At 43.2% G+C, this 19,480-nt stretch overlaps 2 protein-coding genes across 2 annotated transcripts in view; both read right to left on the bottom strand.

Moving 5' to 3' along the window:
• Positions 1-84: 84 nt before the first annotated feature.
• Positions 85-11,866, bottom strand: ZXDC (ZXD family zinc finger C). The gene is made up of 10 exons (XM_032698977.1): positions 10,828-11,866; positions 10,212-10,364; positions 9,212-9,290; positions 8,963-9,093; positions 8,169-8,339; positions 6,912-7,594; positions 6,134-6,218; positions 4,131-4,303; positions 3,144-3,245; positions 85-2,313 (listed from the first exon to the last, which is right to left on the bottom strand). Exons 1-10 carry the CDS (start codon positions 11,864-11,866, stop codon positions 2,227-2,229), a joined length of 2,703 nt encoding a protein of 900 aa, XP_032554868.1. The 3' UTR covers positions 85-2,226.
• Positions 11,867-15,882: 4,016 nt separating this feature from the next.
• The window catches only part of UROC1 (urocanate hydratase 1), a 41,502-nt gene continuing 37,904 nt past the window's right edge, over positions 15,883-19,480 (bottom strand). Inside the window, exons 19-20 of the mRNA XM_032698978.1 lie at positions 17,382-17,481; positions 15,883-16,125 (exon numbers count right to left, since the gene is read on the bottom strand). Coding sequence (XP_032554869.1) covers positions 15,985-16,125; positions 17,382-17,481 — 241 coding nt within the window. The 3' untranslated portion in view covers positions 15,883-15,984. The remainder of the gene's footprint in view (positions 16,126-17,381; positions 17,482-19,480) is intronic.

Genomic DNA, 19,480 nt, shown 5'->3' with positions numbered 1-19,480 from the left:
CCACAGGCTCTGCAAAAATCAAGCTGCTAGTAATTACTTTTATGTCAGATGCATCCAAGCAAAGAACAACACCCAGTGACAAACTGACCATAAAAAAAAAAGCTTTATTAACCCTTTTGCACCAGCAGTTCTTCAGGTATCCATTGCCAGCAATGGACTCCAAGCCAAGTAATCCAATTTTCTGCCCCAAGAGGTTAGCACTTTACATTCACTTACAAAGCTGAGTGAGGTACATTTTCAGAAGTAGAAAGATTTGGTTGCAAGTCCCATAAAAAGATGGAGTGTTCCTTGGCCATTTTAATAGAGTAAGAACTGGTATGGTCCTTGAGAACAGAATAATGCAGGCATTGGGAGCTTGAGGTGTCTCAGCTTCCAGGGAGAGCATGGTGACCATTAGAGCAAGACCAAGGAGTCCCTGGAGCACAATTCCTTCTCAATCTCTCTCTCTCTCAGGAGTGGACTCCACGCTGCAGTCAAAGCCACTGGGTAGATCCCATCTACCAACAGTTTGGTTTGGAAACCCAGCCTGAGAAGGTTAAGACTTTCCCTGGACATAAGCTGTAAACTCAAGAGTGAGAGGAACAGAGAGACCTCAATGCTCAGTTAGGCTAAAGATAGAAAAATAAAACTGGTTCAACCAGAGGATATAATACTGCCTACAAATCAGGAGCTGAAGTTCAATGTAACCTGTATGCTTTTTTCCTCCCCAAGTCTTCAATCAAAAAAAGCATTTATATGGACACATACATAGTTCAAAAGGCACAGGAAGTAAAAGCATTTCTGAACAACCTCATGTGAATTTAACATCAGTATAACTGTAAAATAAATAAATATGTGCAAGATTAGAAAGATCACAACGTTCCCCTCTGTGACATATCTTATTTTGTAAAAAAAAAAAAGAAAAATACACATACGTGCATACACACACCTCACTGAGAATAAAAAAAAAAAACAGTACATACAGCCTTTTATCAAACTCCTATACATACTTTTATAGGCATTCAGAACATCACCATAAGAAACATTTAAATTACTACCTTAGAACATAACCAAAGGTGGTTTTTTTCCCCTATACAACCCTATACTTATTTAGGTGTCTGCAATCCAGGTAAGTAGAGTACATACAACCTCTCCCCCCAGCCCCAAGAGAAACTGCAGTTTTTCAGTGGGGCAAATCTCTCTGGGTAACAATTCTTTTCCCCTCACAAAATACTCTGACAACTGCATATTCTGTAAACCAGCCGTAAGCTGCACGTGCATGTGGCACTCTGGGATAGCAATAAAGAACATGTGTTAACAGTGTTCCATTAAAAAAAACAAAAACATCAGACAACTCAAAATAAAATAGTAGTGGCCAGTTCACAGGTAACTTGGCAGCGGTTTATAGATGAGATAAAAATCAAGGTGCTTAAATTTACAAGACAGTCAACATTCCTCCCAAAAAAGGGAACACAAAGATAAAAACAAACCTCTCTCAGATGCTGTTGGACTCTTAGCTAATCACTTACAGTGAGTACAGTTCTATTGCAGTTTTCTTTTTCAAGTTTTGCTGGAAGAATTCAGCAAAGTATTTGGGACGTGGGAGTAAGGAAAGGGAGAAACTCAACATGAGCTACAAACTGATTCACAGCTAAGTTAACATTTAGAATCTAGCTTTCTAAAACAAAGATTTTAGAGCATCTCATTTTCATGGCATAGAACGTTAATTTTGTTACATGTGACACTTTATTCCAGTTTTCTGCCAAAACACGGGCCAAAACAATTATGGGTTTTGTGTGTGGAAAACACTTGCAAATTTTAGCTCTTAATTTCTTGATGCCACTGGCTCCAGCAGGAAACCAATGGAAAGAAAGTTTTAACTGTCATAGGCAGGATTATAAATTTGCACTTGTTAGCTGTAGAATACTTGGTTTCCTGTGAAAACAGTAAATATTACCTCAGTTTGAAGTGTAATACAGTACTTCTCCCTGAAACAACACTGTACAGCAGTCTGCCTCAGCCTCCCCGACCACCAGGCAGACAGGGTATCTTACACAGGCACATCAAGTGGGATTTACATTTTTTAAGAAAATCTTTCAGCTGCAACTGTCTTCAGCAAATCACAAAGAGTGCAACCATACTTCAGTTCTCCTACTTTTCATATTTTCCTCGGAAAAAGACCCATATAGTTATCTCACTCTGTCATGATTGCCCAATTTGTTTTCAAGTAACTGTTCTTCATAATGGTCATTCCAGATCCTGTAAGTTTATTGTGCTTCCAGTGAACTGAGAGTTATCAGAACCTGCATCATCTTCAGTGGAATTGTGTGGTTCCTGTTAAAGCAAACAGACAGCATGAAGAGTTCAGTACTTTCACCTCTAGATGCTTTTAGTGCTTATCAGCAAGATTACCTTGACATTTATTCAACAGCACAGCAATGTTTTGAATGGTTCAGGGGAATCCCAAAGCTTTCCTACTTTGGGGATCCACCCAAACAATGTTGCCATAGTTTTTCTGTGGAACACTTCAGATGAGCATTTAAATTTAAAACTGCTATTTGGTTTTCCTCCATTAACTCTCTACCAGGCCAACAACCCTACTCTTCTTGTATTTCTAGGTTTAGCACAGTAAGGTGCCCCTCCTCAATAAAAAAAGCTTTATTTTCTACCCAGGAGAACCCCACTTGGCAAGAATAGGTGCATTGCAGAGTTTATCAAAACTGAGGGTCCCTGAGCAGGCTTTGTAACCTGCCATTCCCATATGGACACCACTCTGAAATCTAGGCTGAAGATTCTACTTCCCACTTCCTATCCTTCCTGTAGCCTGTTACATTCCAATTCTGATTCTTTCTTGACCCACCTACTATCTGCAGGCTGGGATCAGGAAAATAAGGAGGGGGGCACTTCAGAATAAATGAGTAACATTTAGTTATTCATTACTCAGTAACAGAGGAAGAGAAACAACCACCTATGATGTGTCAAAGGTTAGTAACAGACACAAGATAAATTGTGCAGTGCAGCTCTCTGCTTACTACTTCGTGTGAGTGAAATTAAACTCCCAATGGAAAAAAAGGTACTTCCATTAGGCAGAATGTGAGTGTTTACAGTAAACTGTCTTCACTTTCAAGCAAGGCAATAAAAGCCAATGGCTTGACGTGCTGTACCTGAAGTATGTGAACAGGCAAATCCACTGTAAGCTGAGAATGTGATGAGGAGGACTGGGAGCTCAGCTGAAAGGGCAAATCTCCCTCTCCTGGGGAATCATCCTGTGAACACAGAAATGTGATGAAATTACACGACCTCCAAGCATCTCAGCACAATATGGCAAATTTCACTCAGCCTCATGATCTTTTATTAAAAAATCTGCTAAAGCCACTGCACTGTACTAGTAAGGCCTAGATCTACAAACATGTAGAAAGCTAAATACCACTTAAATCTGAACCCAACCCAGAGTACAACCTATTATCCTGTATTCATCAGGACCACTGGCAAGATCCGAAAAGGTAGGAATACTTCATCTTCCAACAAATGTAACACTCAGAAATGTCAAACAAGTTTCACCATGCTTGCATAAAGCTGATACTTAACAGAAAAAGTTACAAACTTTCATGTTTGTTATGTTACAAACACCCCTTGAAACACTAGATGGATGGAGAACTCTGCCCATAGCTTTCTCCATACCATAGTTGTTTAGGAGTAAAGTAGAGGGAACTTACCCCTCTCTCTGAATACTACACAGATATACACCTGGCCAAAAACTATTACCTTTCATGCTCCTCTAATTAGTCCACACCAATTACTAGGTTGGTTTGGGTTTTTTAAAGCTTCATTTCAACAGTTTAGAGAAATAACAGTTAAGGCTGAAACTTTCTTTTGCAGGAATGTTTTCAAGTCAGTCTCATTTACTTACTTTAATATTTATTTATATTTTGTCTAATTAATATTTATAGTTAAGTATTTACTTTACTTAATATTTACTTGTTTTAATATTTACTTTGTAATTGAGATGTGGAATAATGTAAGAATACTGCAGAGCTCATGATCTCATCCAGGGGCAGTAGTACCTGAGTTCACAAACAGTCAAATTCTTCCACAAATGTGCCAGTTTGGGTAACAGAAGACGAGCATGTTTTTTTCTCCTTAGCTCTTACCTGAAGAAGCTGAATTTGCACATACTGAGCTCCAGTGGCAGGGTCCCTTATTGTCAGCCCTCCATTTGGCAGAACTATGTTGCCACCCAGTCGACTGCCAGGAGTGGCTGATGAAAAGTTGGTAGGGCTTACTTTACCACCTTTGTTTTTCCTCTGACCAGAGCCAGACGCCCCTAAAAGAGAGCAATTGTAATAGTTAGATGGTCAGAAACAATTAACCAAAGCGTCCTGCTAGTACTTTTCAATTTTATGCAGCTATTTACACTACACAGCAAATGCCTGCAACAGTGTAATACAATTAAGCACCATCTGAAAATGCTAAAAGCTGGTGATCTTCAGCTGCTGAGTGGGCATCTTTTTACATGAACACCATTAGAACCACATCACAAACTGCTAAGCTTAGGGCTCACCCCTGTGGCAGCACAGAAATACTGGTATATTTGTGGAGATATAGAAAGGAATTAGGAAGCAGGATTGCATTTTCTATTTTTAATTTTGCAATTCATTTCCTGAGAAGTCATGCACATCATTTTTCTAAACTGTAAAAAGAGCATAGTGAAGCTCATCTACTTTCAGAAAGATTTCAAGGACTGTTGGGTAGAATGGGCTACACAAATACAATTACCTCAACCTTAAGCTTCTTTCAGTTTAAAGCAAGATAATCAGCTCCTGTGTTACAAGCTGAAAACCAAAAACCTAATCAAAACAATTGCAAGGATACAGTCCTGTCAGCTCTGTGGGTTTTTGGTTTTTTGTTTTGTTTTTTTTTTTATCTATAATAAATGAAGGGCTTGGATAACTTCTTTTTAAACACTGAACTTCCCTCCATAGTATTCATTCAATCTAGTTAAACCAGTTAAGAGATACAAGATGCTCTAGACCACTTAGAGATGCAGTGGGTAGCATTAAGGCAACAGCTGGTGAAAGGTGGACTTGAAAGACTTGAGTAGGAACAGAAACAGGAGTTTTCTGAGGTCATTTCAGAAGACATTTGTAAAATGTAATTGCCTTTTTCAAACTAACATCCAAAACACATGGTTGATGACACGTGCACATGTCTAATACAAGGACACTCAGGACTGGCTTCATAATGCACTTATCCTTCCATGTGACAACTCAGGGAACCAGACAGAACTTATACAGGTATGCATTTTACAAATACACAAACACAACAGTTCTCAAATCAGAACTAGTCTCTGAACTCACCCCAAAAATTATTGCCTTGATTTTCAGAGGAGGAAGGTCTAAGAGACAGCAAAGTGGAACTAAACTCTCTCTCCATATATGGTATTCATATCATAAATATATGATATTCCACCCCAGCCCCAAAGGTAGACACAACTCAAACATCTGAGTTCATGCAAGTCTAGTGAGCCATGGACCATGTTTGACCTGACAAAGGAGTAGTGTACAATTCACATCAGATTGCTTTGAGTCAAACTACAGTTTAAGAGGAAGAGGACACGTCTGGAATCATGACCTAAAAAACACACTCTGCACAAGAACTCCCTACAAGGCAAAAATCTAAGAGAGAGGTTTGAGTATTTCCAGATAATTAAAAAATAAATTCCTTAACACTGTATACACACTATTACTAAGAGAAACATACAAGCAAAATTCCAGCTGTTTTTATTGTCTGTTCTGACTGAAAGAACGCCTTAAGTAAGACTAAAAGCATAAACAACAGAAAGCAAAGCGACCTTAATTTTTTTTGTGTTTTAATAAGAAAATAAAAAGCAGATGAAGAGATGGAGAGCTAGTGTCTTGTTAACAACCATGAAACATATGGTGCAGCTTTCTTTGTAAACTTACTGTGAATTTGATATTCCACGGAATGTGATTATCCAGAGTAACAGATGGTACACCACATGCATAATTATTTTAACTAGCAATATACTGGATGGGACATTTAAGAATGCTGCTCAGAAACCTGCTCCCATTGCAGTGCCAAAAATCCTAAATAATTGCTTTTAGTAAATTTGACAAAATTAATGGCTTCTCACCTGTGCTGCTGCCATTCCCTTTTTGTTTCTTTTTCTTGGCTAGCTGAATGGCTCTGTAGTCTGTTCTTGCAGACCCACTGCTCTCCTAGTAAAAAAAAAAAAAAAGCCCAGAGATGTAAAGTTTTTGGAATCAAGAACAAAGCAAAGCAATGAACACAGACTAATGAGTTCTCAAATGCAGTTACCTTCTGTGCTGCAAACACTGAATTCTAGTTTCCCTAATCTTTTGATTAGTGTTTCAACAAATTCCCTACGTGTGTTCAATATTTGGAGTTCAACACACTAAGAAGTTAGGTCCACATTTATAAACGTTCAGATTTTAACAAATATTTACTTTATAACATAAACAGTCTGCAGCAACACAGTGAAGGAGAAAGGGAAGAGTACTTAAAACAAGAACCAGGACTGAGAGTAAAATGTTGCAGTTACTCTTAGAGCCCAAATCTTCCCCTGGAATGAAATGCACAAGATATATCACATATTCTTGGGTATTCCTGCAAATTCCATTTCAGATGGATGGCTGCTTATTTTGAAAGGTTCTTCCTTTACTGTCCCCACCAGAATTCCAGTATTTCTTAAGAGAACTTATCACCACACTGAATCTATTTGTGACAACACACTACGACAACATAACATTCCATACCCTTTGTCAAAAAAGAGCCAAAATGCATGATCTGCAAAATCTGAGAGAAAGGTCTCCCTCTAAGTAGCAAGGGATACTCCCAAAGTCAGGCTGTCTCAGTCAGCTAGGGGTAAAGCGAATATAGTTACTCCATACCAAAAACGAGCTGCCAGTCACTGCCCCAAGATCCATTTCCTTCTGTGCACTGTAGCTCCCTGGAGGGTTGGAGAAGACAAACTGTGTCACTACTTTGCTGCCCTCTTGTTGACCGACAACGTCTGAGCACGGAACCAAATTCCGCTCAGCTTTAACTGGCGTGAGTAACTCAGGCACATTGGTACCGCCGAGGCTGCTGGAAGGAGTCAAAGTGGCCGTGTCGATGGTTAAATTATTGCTGGATGTCAAGCTGTGCACGTCTTGACTGGAGTTCCTCACCGACAGGGACGCCAGCGAACCCAAGGCTTCGGCATTGACAGTCTGTACATCATCCAAGTTTAAAGTGCTTTGCTGTAGAACTGCACCGCTTCCCAGCAGGAGAGAACTGTCCAGGCTCTGCGGCATGTCACTGCTCGCCACCAGGATCAAGGGATCGACTGCCTGGCTTAAGGAATTGGTACTGGCGGGCAGGTTTCCTCCCAGCGTCGAGCCCACCGAGGCAACATCGATGGTGACAATCCCAGAGTTCACCAGCGCCATGTCTGTTGCAATTCCAGAATTGTTACTAGACACATTGGAGAACAGGGATACAAGGTCTATGTTGCCGAGATCACTCTGCCCTGGACTAGTCAGTTCACTGCTGGGTGTGAGGGAGTTGGTTGCTTCGAGCTGAGTTAGGAGATCTGGAAGAGAAGAGTTTGGTTATAAGAGAGACCTTTCAATCAGACAGTGGAGAGGAAAAATAGGAATGATCAATGGAGGAAGCTTAAAATTCTGTAGCCTCAGCTTACTAAAACACTTCACAACTTCCCTTAAAGTACATCTAAGAAAAAGCAGCTTACTGAAATAAGTTCACTCCTTTACTGAGAAGTTTCAGTTACAAAAGCACTTGCCAAAAAATAACACTGAGACAGTCCAAGCTAAGTCAGGCTGTAGAGGAGTGGAAAAAGGGGTGAAAAGAGAAGTTCTTTTAGACCTTGCACTACTCTAGAGATGGCATGGACAAAGACAAGTTCTACTTCATTAAAAAACGATGAAATTTCTCACAATTTCACACAGGTCAAGCGCAGGTATCACTTTCTAATACTCAGAGGTCCCACTGAAAATTTTAGGGAAGGGAGAAACCAACTCCAGTTTCAGTAAAGATTCTGTCATTCATATCAATGGGACTAAGATTTCAACATTAGTAAATACACATCTTCCTTAACCAAACATTTTCCCACGGCACCCCCCAATAGCCTGAAACAAACACTTTACCTGGGCTGAAGTTATGCTGTTTGACCATGTGTGTCTTCATACTGTGTTTGGAAGTGAGCAGTTTATTACAGCTGGAAACAGGGCACCGAGTCTTTAATGAGTCCACATCCTGAAGATGCTTTTTGGAGTGAATATACAAACTACTTCTTGCTGAAAATTTTGCACAACAGCCTGTAAGAAGATATACAAGGCTTTGAAATTTCATCTAATTTCAATTCAGTGTTCACATTTAGTGTCTTAACAAATCACAGTATCTCTGCAGAACTCTACTTGCTATTTTGCAGTGCCTGTGCATACGCTCAGAGGACCCAGAAGAAATCAACGTCTGAGTGGGTAGGACAGTTCAACAACCTGTTTCTGACAAAAAGAAACCCTGAATTCATCCAGTATAAAGCACAACCTTTCCACGCTACAGCATTTTAAACTCTTCATGATGACTACTGGCAAGAGTATAAAAAGGAGACACAATCACTAAGGAGAGCTTCTTGACTTTATAAAGCAGAATATTTCAGATCAGACTCAAAAATCTCTGTTCCTGGAGTCCTGCTGAAGTGATGGAGGTAGTCAAGCTAGAGCACAAACTACAGTTTTCTCTGTAATCCATTAACTTTGGGAATGATCACTTGTTTAGTTGCAATGTCTTCTGTTTAGTCTTACCTCTTCAAACCCTGTTAGAAAGACTCACTCTAAATGGTTCCAATCCTGTACCAAGCTCACATTTGGGGAAAACACACACACTCTTTAGGCAAAAATACACACTGGTCCCCAGTAAACACACAAGAGTGGAGCAATACCTTCTACTGGACACTCAAATGGTTTTGTACCAAGGTGAGTTATACTGTGGCCTTTCAAGTGTTCTGCTCTTGTGAAGGACTTCCCACAGCCTTCTACTGGGCACATGAATCTCCTGTCATCTTCATGTTTCCTACGAGGGAAGGAAATTGCCATGATTAAATCCACTGCTGCTTAGGTACTGGAAAAAAAAATAAACAAACAAACAGCCAGCGGCTTAGGACAGTATAATCAGAAAAAGCTTCCTTTACCTTTTATGTCTCAGAAGCTTGGACATACTGGTGAAAGACCAGCCACAGCCTTCAAAGTCGCAGATAAAAGGTCTTTCACCTTAAGTAAAAAAAGATTACCTTAACTATTAAATATGAAAATACACACTGCTGTTAGAAAACATCAAAACCTGCTTAAAATAATTTAAGACAGAACAACTCAGCCACTCTGTCCTGCAATGCACTGCAGAGTATTGTCATGCCCCTACACCTTTGTATGGTCTGGGCCTCCAGGCTACTGCATCTTTTCCTGTGCATCAAAGATCACAGATCAGATTTATCAATCCACCTCATATTAATCTGAGCTATCTTGAAGGTGCTTTAATAACCAATAAATAAGAGCATTACTGAAAACAGAAATGTTCTTTCCTGTTTTCATGACCTGTGACTGCATCTTGATTACCATACAGTGAAGGATGTGAAGTTGATTTTCATCACATCTGTGAACTTTAACTTAACAAAAGTAATACTTAAGAAAACACAAAAAATCCCAAAACAACATTGTTAAGCCATGAAACCAGAGGACAGTAAAGCGTACACACAAGTGTCTTTAAAACATGAGAAGGCTGTATTTCAGCTTAGCAGTGGTCCTTGCAAGTCAGGAGTGCTTGCTTGAGTTGAAATTTACTTTCTTGCTGTTCCCAACCTTGGCACATACGCTCCACATGGTCTGAGAGTTTTTCAGCTGTTTATTTTGACCAATATTTTGAAGGTCTATGAATTTGGGAGTAGAGCTGGGATAGTTTTGCTGGACAGAGTGCACAATGACATTAGCCACAGCTTTGCATGTCCCTAACTACTTTGCATTTGGCCAGTTGATTCAGCAGACTCCTACCCCTTCCTCCAAGAATCACTGACTCCAAATAATTCCTGTCACCCTTCCTCCCTTCATGACTTTCAGTTTTTCCAGCAAACTGAAGTCCACTCTCCACATAACTATCTTCCATGTACTTCCCCAGGTACAAGTCATGCCTGTGAATACCTGTGTGACTCCTCATGTGGATTTTCAGTCTGCAGGCTTTGTCATACTGCTTGTTACAGCCAGGGAATGAGCAGGTGAACTGCTCTTGCTCTCTGAAGTGGGCTCGGTTATGGGAGAATAATGCACTCATTGTGATAAACGTTCTCTCACAGCCTGGGGAGAGAAGGGAAACAGCAATAAAAATCAGGAAAACTGCACTCTTTTCTCCCTTCCAGCTTTTAGCGAGGCATCTTCATGATCCTTTTTCCAGGATGTTACATCCGGGAACATAAAAAAAAAACAAAACCAAAAAACAAACAGTGCAATCCTAAACTACGTTACTCCGAGGAAATACAACTGTTTACCCAAGGTGGGCAATGAAAACCCGCACAGCCCGGGTTAAGGTGCCCCACTGGAGAGTGGTGCTGTGTCTTGCCGTGCTTCACAAAGTCACGGGAGCAAAGGCGCAGCGTCCTCCAGCTGCCAAATTAGATGGAAGTCTTTGATAACTGAGGTGAAGTCTCAGGGGAGACCCCTCGGAGAGACGAAGGAAGGGCAGCGGGCAGGACAAGCGAGCTGGGATCCCGGTTTTTCTGGGCGGGGGAGGGAAGGCAGCCCATCCCCAGAGGCGGCTTACCAGGGAAGTCGCAGCGGTAGGGCCGCTCGGGCTCCAGGTGGCTGCGGCGGCGGTGGGCGGCCAAGCGGGCGGCGCTGGGGAAGCGCTGCCCGCACGCCTCGCACTTCTGCGCCGCCTCCTGCTCGTGGGCGCGGCTGTGCGCCCGCAGGTTGTACACGGTGGTGAAGCGCTTGGCGCAGCCCGGCGCGGCGCAGGCGAACGGCCGCAGCTTGTCGTGCGAGTGCAGGTGCCGCCGCAGCTTGTAGGCCGTGGCGAAGGACCAGGCGCAGCCCGGCACGGGGCAGCCGAAGGGCCGCGCCGCCGCGCCCCGCCCGTCCTCGCCGCCGCCACCGCCGCCGTGCGCCGACAGCCGGTGCAGCCGCAGCTGCTGCTTGCGGGGAAAGGCCTCCCCGCAGCGCGGCTCCGGGCACGGGAAGGCGGGCGGCGAGCGCGGCCGCGGCCCGCCCGGCGGCTCGGCGGGGCTGGAGGCGGCGCTGGGCGGCGCGGCCCCCGCGGGCTGCTCGGCGCCGGGCCCCAGAGTCAGCACGCCGTTCTCGATGCGCACCAGCAGGCTCTGGTTGTTGATGGTGATGGTCCCCGAGAAGGCACCGTCCTCCGCCGCGCCGCCATCGCCGCCCACGGGGGGCAGCGGTGCTGGCGGCGGGGGAGGAGGAGGAGGAGGAGGTGGCGGCGGCGGCGCCGAGCCGGGGGCCTCCTCCGGCGGCTCAGCGGGCGGCGGGCCGGGCTGAGCGCGCCCCGCTTCGCCGCCGCCCGCGCCGCGCACAACGTTGAAGACGAGCAGCAGCCCGTCGCTGTCGGGCGCGGGCCCCGCCGGCGGCGCGCTCGGCGCGGGGCTGGCGCCGGGCTCCGGCTTCTCCTCCACCAGCAGCACCGGGAAGCTCACGTAGAGGCCCGGCGCGATGGTGCTGCCGGCGGGGGAGGGCGGGGCGGCGGCGGGCGGCGGGTCCCAGCCGGGCGGCGGCGCCGCGGCGGGGCCGCCATGTTGCGCGGCGGGCCGGGCCCGGGCCGCCTCCGCGGCCGGCAGCCCCTGCGTTTCCATCTTGGGGGTCCCTGTAGCAGCGCCTGAAACCGGAGCCGCGGGGCGGGGCCGGCGCGGGCCGGCGCGGAAACACGGACAGCGGAGTTACGGACGGGGTGGAGCGGGAGGCGCTGGAGAAACCCGGAGAGTGGAGCGGCGGACGGAGCGGAGCGGGGCTGCCCCGCGGGGCAAGGCCGCCCCGGGCGGGTGTCCCGCACCGCGAGATCCGCAGGGGGCACCGCTGGAATCATCTCGGGTCCTTGGGGGTGTTTATTCTGGTGTTTATTCCTGCTGATAGCCAGGAAGAGGCACAGAATTGTTTGGTCGGAAGGGACCTCGGAGATCATCCAGTCTAACCCCCCTGCCAAGGCAGGGTCACCTGGAGCAGGTGACACAGGAACGCGTCTAGATGGGTTTTGAATGTCTCCAGAGAAGACTCCATTGCTTCCCTGGGCAGCCTGTTCCAGTGCTCTGCCACCTTTAACGTAAAGAATTTCTTCCTCATGTTGAGGTGAAACTTCTTGTGTTGTAGTTTACAGCCATTGCCCCTCATCCTATTGATGCCCACCTTTGAGATATTTATATGCATTAATAAGATCCCCTCTCAATATTCTCTTCTCTAGACCAAACAAGCCCAGCTCATACAATCTCCCCCCATGTAAGAGAGATGCTCCAGCCCCTCATCATTTATGTGGCTTCCACTGCACCCTGTGCAGTGGCTCCTTGTCTTTTTTGTACTGAGGAGCCCAGCCCAGAACTGGATACAGCACTTGGAATGTGACCTCAATAGGGCTGCTGAGGAGGATCACCTCCCTCAACTACCATGCAGGAGCAATACTGAGGTTGCAGCCACACTCAGAGAGCTGTTACAGGTTTAGCAAAACACCCTGTGCACCATCAGTGGAAATACAAAAATAGTGCTATGGACCAGCCCTGAGTGACACAAAATCCCTGTTCAAGCACAGCCATGTCACAGCATCACCCAAGATAGACCAGCAGAAAGCCAGGACTGGACAGAGAAAGGTAATGGAGCAAGTGCTGAACAGATGGGAGAAGACTGCCAAGGAGGGAGGGAAAGAGGACACAGGGAAAAACAGGCTGAGGGTAAGAAAGAGGCTCTAAAATGACACCCTGTTGCTGAAGTCAGTTGAAGCTATGCAAAAAAAAACAATCCTACAAATTCAGCTAACGCATAAAACTTTTTTTTAATTCTCATTCTTGGGCAAAGCTTTCTGTAGGAGAATGTTCAGCTGCCTTCTGGCTCTCCATCACTTAGGGAAAAGGCAAAATTATTCTGTGTTTGCCGTGGAAATTCACTCGTTCTCTCCTGCCGTGGGACCGACGAGCAGTCCCAGCAGATGGTGCTGTGATCCTTCCGATGCTCAGATTATTCCCCCTTTCTGCTGAGCAATTTAGCATCGAGTCTCCTACAGCAAGCGTGGGAAATGGCTGGCCAGGCACACAGCACCAGGGAAGCTGGAGCTGTAGGTGTTCCCAGAGCTCCGCTGTGCACCTTCAGAGCCATCTGTGAGAGTGTGAAGTCCCTTGGTGCTTGAGCTCAGCCTTCTCTGAAATCCTCCTCACCCCACTGCTGACTGCCACTGGCTGTGGGTCAGCCCTGGTTTTGGCTGCCCCCAGCCCTCCCAGTCTTCCCGTGGAGATCTTAGTGCTACCTTCCCTTGTGTTCCTAGGAAAAGGCAGGTCTTCCCCCAAGTTTATTGCTTAGCACAAGGGTGAATCCCTGTTTGAAGGATGCCAAACCTGAACGAGATAACAAAACATCACAAATCCCTTATGTTTGCCAGAGCCTGGAGAGATTCAGCAAGACCTTAACTAGGAGCTCCAACAGTTCTCTCATGTCGTAAGCTTTATACTTTCAAAAAAACACTGTATCTACAGCCATGAGTGCTCTCATCTCTATCTACAACCAGGCACAAGGTTTTTGGGATCAGTGTCTGCATTTTAGGAAAGCATCAAGGTGCTAAGATTTATAGGAAGGATGCTTCAGCCTGTGGCAAACTTGAGACTTCACTGCACTGCAGAACTGCATGCTACCTCTATTAGTAGACTTTATAATCTGAATTTCAACTAGTAGCTCTTCTATAGCACTCATACAGTCAGGTTCTGTGTCCCTACAGGGAGTCCACAGTTACAAACTCCCAGGGACTCAATAGGCATTAAACAAGATTATGTCCTCCAGTCAATAAAGCTAGAAGGAAAAAAATTAAGATTCCTTTTTCACCTGGGATATAAAGGTGAGCATGCTGGCAGATACCCCAGTACAAGGGTGACAAATTCATAATAAATATTTCATCTTTGCTGGATTTTCAACTCAGAATTAGGAATCTAGGGAGCAGCTCTAAGTTCCTTAGTATAGAAAAGCCAGTGTATTTTCTGGTTGTTTCTCTTGACAAAGCAGTGCCAGAGCTTTTGGGCTATGAAGATTGGAGTGGTTTTGTACAAAACCAATACACTAACTTTGCACCCAGTCCACTGTGATTATTAATAACAGGTAATGCATAACATATGTCAAAGCAAAGGCTGTCAAATCTGGCTGACAGCTACTCACATCTCAATTGTATAACTTGGCAATGTGGGCAGGTTTTTCCATAATATAAAGCAATTCCTATCAGCTGCAGATTGCACTTCACAGAAGGTTCAGTTTCAAGCAGATGCCAGACTCTCACTATTCATCTGGAGACATATATAGTACGTGAACAGAGTAAAGAACATATCTGTGATTCAAAATAAATAAATAATACTTAGCACAAGAGGCAATACAGAGCTGCAGAGTGAGCTCACCTGTGTGTCCCATGGGATATAGTAATAGTATATTTTCTCAAGACCCCTCAGTCCTGAGGACTGCAGCTCATCACATCCCATCTACAGCAGCCCGCACAGGTTTACACGTGGAACACCCCTTTCTGTTCCAAGAGGTAATGGATACAGTGCCAAGCAGATTGAGTGGCAGGCCAGATCAAGTCCGATACCACATGAGCTCTGGGGGAAGGGACTGGTGACACTGCATTCATGTTGGAATGAGGACCATGCAAAAGCCATGCTTAGCATGAGACAGGATAGCTAAGAATTATTTTCGAACACACAAATGTGTCGATGTGTATGTAAAACCTGTCTGTAAATATATCTGAGTATGTATCTGTCACTGTGTGTGTGTATAGGGACTTCAAAACCAGCCTCCATTCTTTGCTCAGCATCACAGCTGATTAGAACAAGATACTTCAGTGAGTTACTGTTAACACAAGTGTAGGTTCAGGTGCAAAACATGCAATCCTTCAGTTGCATATGGGCACACAGGGTTCTGTGCCTTCCTAACCCTTCCAGGGAAGGAGGGAGACTGAAAACACCTTTCTATCTCTATGTTACATTATAATCAGCTTCTGGCTAGAGGAAGCCCATACTGTCTTGTCTTTGGTGCTTTAGTTTGTTTCACATCAGTCATGTTTCTCTGGCTTTTTTTCCAGAAGGAAAATCTACATGACAATTTTGTTACAGTGCTTTATTAATTGCACTGCTCACAAAGGGGTGAGTAGCCCACATTTTTTCATTAAAGAGCAGCAGCCAGCACAAAGGATCTAGGTTTTCTGGGGGATTCCATTCATTTAGAATAAGTTTGTTTGCACACCCTTGTGTTTGGCTACCAGATTTCACATCTCTCTGCTGGTAGCAGCAGAATCAGAGTTCAAATTTCCAGTCCACGTTTGATTTCCCAGACCTAAAAATCTCATTAATCTATGAATTATCAGGAATAAGTGGTTGTTTTGTTGTTTAGGGGTTGGTTTTGGTTTTGTTTTTTGTGGGTTTTTGTTTGTTTGTTTTTTTGTGTTTTTTTGTTTGTTTGTTTTCATTTTCGGGGACAAAGTTTCATGTTCCTCTCTTTATAATGAATAGTTTCTTATGGCAAACACTGTTCCAAACATGTTAGTGAAAAGATTGTTCCTGGCATCAGCAGACCTGTCACAGATAGAGATTTGCCCCCTAAACAAACAAAAGAGAAAAAAAGGAACTCTCATAGAACAGATATTTGCAAGGCTTTTATCATTTGGCCAGAGAGCAGAATAGGGTATCACGGAAGCAACTTCAAATATATCTGCAAGAACAACTTTGCTCTTGGAATACCACTACTGTTTCACAGCTTGCTCCAAGATGTTCTCATCCACCACCTTGTGAGGGAGGGTCACCCTCAGTGTGTCATTCTCTTTCATTGCTTGGCAGATGGTTTCATAAGCGAAGGCATTACCCGACCAGCAGCGCCTGGCGACCTGTCAGAGCAGAAAATCAACGGGGGTAAAAATCCTACATTTCTCTTGCCACATCCATCTTGCACAATATTTGCGCAAACACTGGCACTGAATTTCACGATAATAAATCTCTCAGCCCTCTGCCAGTTTCTAGTTTCCTTATTGATTTTGCAAGTAATTTTTGTAATACCTACTTCATTTTTATGAGTGGTATTTGGGCAGACGTGGTACTTTTCCATGCATAACATTGGACAGATAACATTGGTAGAGCCATAGGTACCTTATAAACTTAAATTCTCTCACTAAAAATAATTGTGCACTCCACCCGAGCTCTGCAAAGCTAGTACTTGCTTTAGATAACAGTATAACTTAAGCAATCAATGTTTTTGTAGTGGGATAAATATTTAAAAAGGAAAATGTCACTCAATGTATTTTCAACTATGAAATCAAGGAGGCAAATTCTCTGCCCCCATGTAAGGATGAAAGTCTATGGACAGACAGAACTCATAAACCCCTCTTCCCAGCAAAACCCTGATCTATGTAAAAGCAAAATTCCTCAGATGAAAAAAAAAAATAAATCAAGATTTACCACCAAGGAAATAAGTCCTTCCCTCCATTCAATGCCTTACAAATCTCTATTATGGATTACAAATCAATGTCTGAAATATTCAGAATGCTCAAAAGCATTCAAGAAAGAAAATACTTAAGTTCCAATTTAGCAAAATATTTAAGCATATGATTAATGTAAGGCTAATAAATTCCCAGGATCACAGCAACAGCAGCTAGAAATGACCTTTCAAATCAACAACTCCATTTTCCTGTCACTCACCTATGATTATTCCTGGCAACATATTTTTAAGGGTACACTCCACCTTTTCAGTCTTGTATATAATAACATGGGTAGCACTCTCAGCTTGTTCTTTTTCAACATGTGCATGGAAGACTGGGGTTTTTGCTCGTAATAAATCAGAGCAGCAAAAGATGTATTGGTTTTTTAATAGGCTGTCTCTGATACACAGTTCTTGTTAAGGATCTGTCTCCGTTAACCTACAAATTAATATAATTATCATCCTCTTTTTTCCTTGATGGTTTACTAGTGTGTTATTTCAGATCTGGGACAGGGAATACGTGCAAATTATTCCTGCTCTTCTACCCCAAGTCATGCCAGGTCTCATGGGGATTAAAATACGTTCAGCACTGGAATAAAAGTGCCTAAATAAACATAGTCATGAGGCAGAAAAATATTAAAGTGAACATATATAATGAGCTTTGCTTACCCCATTGGAAACATCCCAGCTGAGCATCATCTTAGCTCGTTCTTCAGCCTCTTTGGACCCATCCAACACTAGGCCAAATCCCCCATTGATCACTTCACCCCTAAAAAATATAAATGTAAGAGCATGGAATGAAAGTAACCCAATCAAACCAATCCCACAAAATTAACAGGAGTTAATTTATTCAGCTGTACTGCAAGGAGAAGGATGAGAACATAGAAATGGTGGTGAATAAGAGACTATCAGTGACCTTTAATACTTTAAAAAAAAAAAAAAAAAAAGAGGCCTACACACTGTTCTGACTCTAAAAATAAGTGAAGAAAGGTTAACACCTCTGATGAGCCAGGGTATTTTTAAAGGTTAAGATCTTCATGTTTGCTACAGTACATCCTGCCATATAGACAGAATCATGAGGAGGACAGTGTACTTATTGAAGCAGACAGATGGATCTATTTATATTCTCTTGGGACAAATGGGAGAGCATAAGTATTTTATTAAAAAAGCGTTAACCGCCGCTTAATGCACATCTGCCTCAATCATTTCCAAAACAGTAATTCATTTTGTATGAGATACATAGATGTTTAAAGACATCAGTGCCAACTTTTCAGGAAGCAGACTTATTGGCAGAAGAAGAACAGAAATATGTTAAAACTAGCAGATTATTCTTGGGAGAAATAACAGTCTGGTTTTAAAGGACAGGGAAAACACGTAGAGCAAAACATCTTGTCTGACTTCAGCATCTGGCCTGCTCAAGTTTCGCTTCCACGGCATATGGTGAATAGTGGTGGATACAGCTGGTTGCTGTAAATCTGTGCAAGTTCTGGCATTATAGCTCAGCATCAGCAATACCTGAGGGACAGGGCACATCATACAACAATATGTGGTATGAGAGACTGATGGAAATCCCTGGAGGCAGGCTTTTGTCCTCTGAGTTTTATAGTTAATATAAGTTTACAAAATTTACATAGAACAACATCAGACACATCCATTAATCAGATGGGAGCTGCATGTCTTCCAGTCCAGGAAGGTATTGTTTCTTACTGTATATTTTCCAGCAGTAACTTGATCTTCTGAGAAAATGGTGAAATGAGGCTAAACTAGAGCATCACAGACCTGAGATCTACTTCCTGAAACTAGAACTCATATTTTCAATATAATGTTGTTACTCATATGATGTTAATTCCCTTTCTCTACTTATATACGCTACCCTATCACATAGCTCAGGAACTTGGAGCTCCAGATCTCACCATCATGGTACTTTTCTGTAAATTCCCTCCACTTTTGCATTACTGGACATGTTATCACTAAAAAAAACCAAAAAACAACACAAACATTTTCTGTTTAAAGGCATAATTTTCTTGAAAGTGACAATTCTCACAGCAGAACATCAGTGAGTGAATCAGGTTTTTTAACAGGAAAATTTGAATCAAAGTCATATTTCCAATTGAGATATTTTAATACTGTAAGATCTGACTCTTCAAAATAAAACTATTCTTTTTGATTGACAATGTCAGTGCTTTTCAGCCTGGAATTTAATTCCCAGGATGTTTTTACTGTGTGAAATTTTTCACTATTTCTGCCCTTAGTCTCATTTGGGGATGAATACAGACATTCTACTTTTTGAATAGCTCATTTTGTTATTATCTTCTCCAAAAGAGGGGACCAGACTGGATGACAATGTTACAAACGTAATTATACCAGGGCCAATTACCTCACCATACTCTGCTGCTCCTGTGTACATAGACCAAATTATCATTCTTTACTGTCAAAGTACCAAGCCAGAGAACACTTAGGAACATCAGTGATGCCACTGCAATATATTTGGGATCACAGAATTAGCACCCCTTAAGACAGCCTATGAGAATTATCAGACAATAAGAAAATCACACCTCTGGACCAGTGCTTTACAAAGATATTCCATATGGGAAGATGATGATGCTCTTTCAGTGGCAAAGATTCCCTCTGTCCACAGCATCCCAAAGAGCATCCTTTGAAGCTTAGGTATGAACAGTGAGCATTTGATCTAACTTGTACTCCATAAATTTAGAACCTCTCCATCAATTCTCAGGGAGTTACTCTAGTGTAAATCAGAATCTGTTCTA

This window comes from Chiroxiphia lanceolata, chromosome 11 (genome assembly GCF_009829145.1).
Source record: "Chiroxiphia lanceolata isolate bChiLan1 chromosome 11, bChiLan1.pri, whole genome shotgun sequence".
Lineage (NCBI taxonomy): Eukaryota > Metazoa > Chordata > Aves > Passeriformes > Pipridae > Chiroxiphia > Chiroxiphia lanceolata.
Note: the sequence above shows the minus strand (reverse complement) of the source record. Positions and strands in the feature narration are given on the sequence as shown.

What these genes read in the sequence shown, in the direction of transcription:
- ZXDC (XM_032698977.1), bottom strand. Translation starts at nt 11,866, where the DNA reads ATGGAAACGCAGGGGCTGCCGGCCGCGGAGGCGGCCCGGGCCCGGCCC. An exon ending in CTACCGCTGCGACTTCCCTG is followed by an intron (nt 10,365 to 10,827) that starts GTAAGCCGCCTC and finishes TTCTCTCCCCAG; the next exon opens with GCTGTGAGAGAACGTTTATC. An exon ending in TGCCTGTTCACATACTTCAG is followed by an intron (nt 2,314 to 3,143) that starts GTACAGCACGTC and finishes TTGCTTTAACAG; the next exon opens with GAACCACACAATTCCACTGA.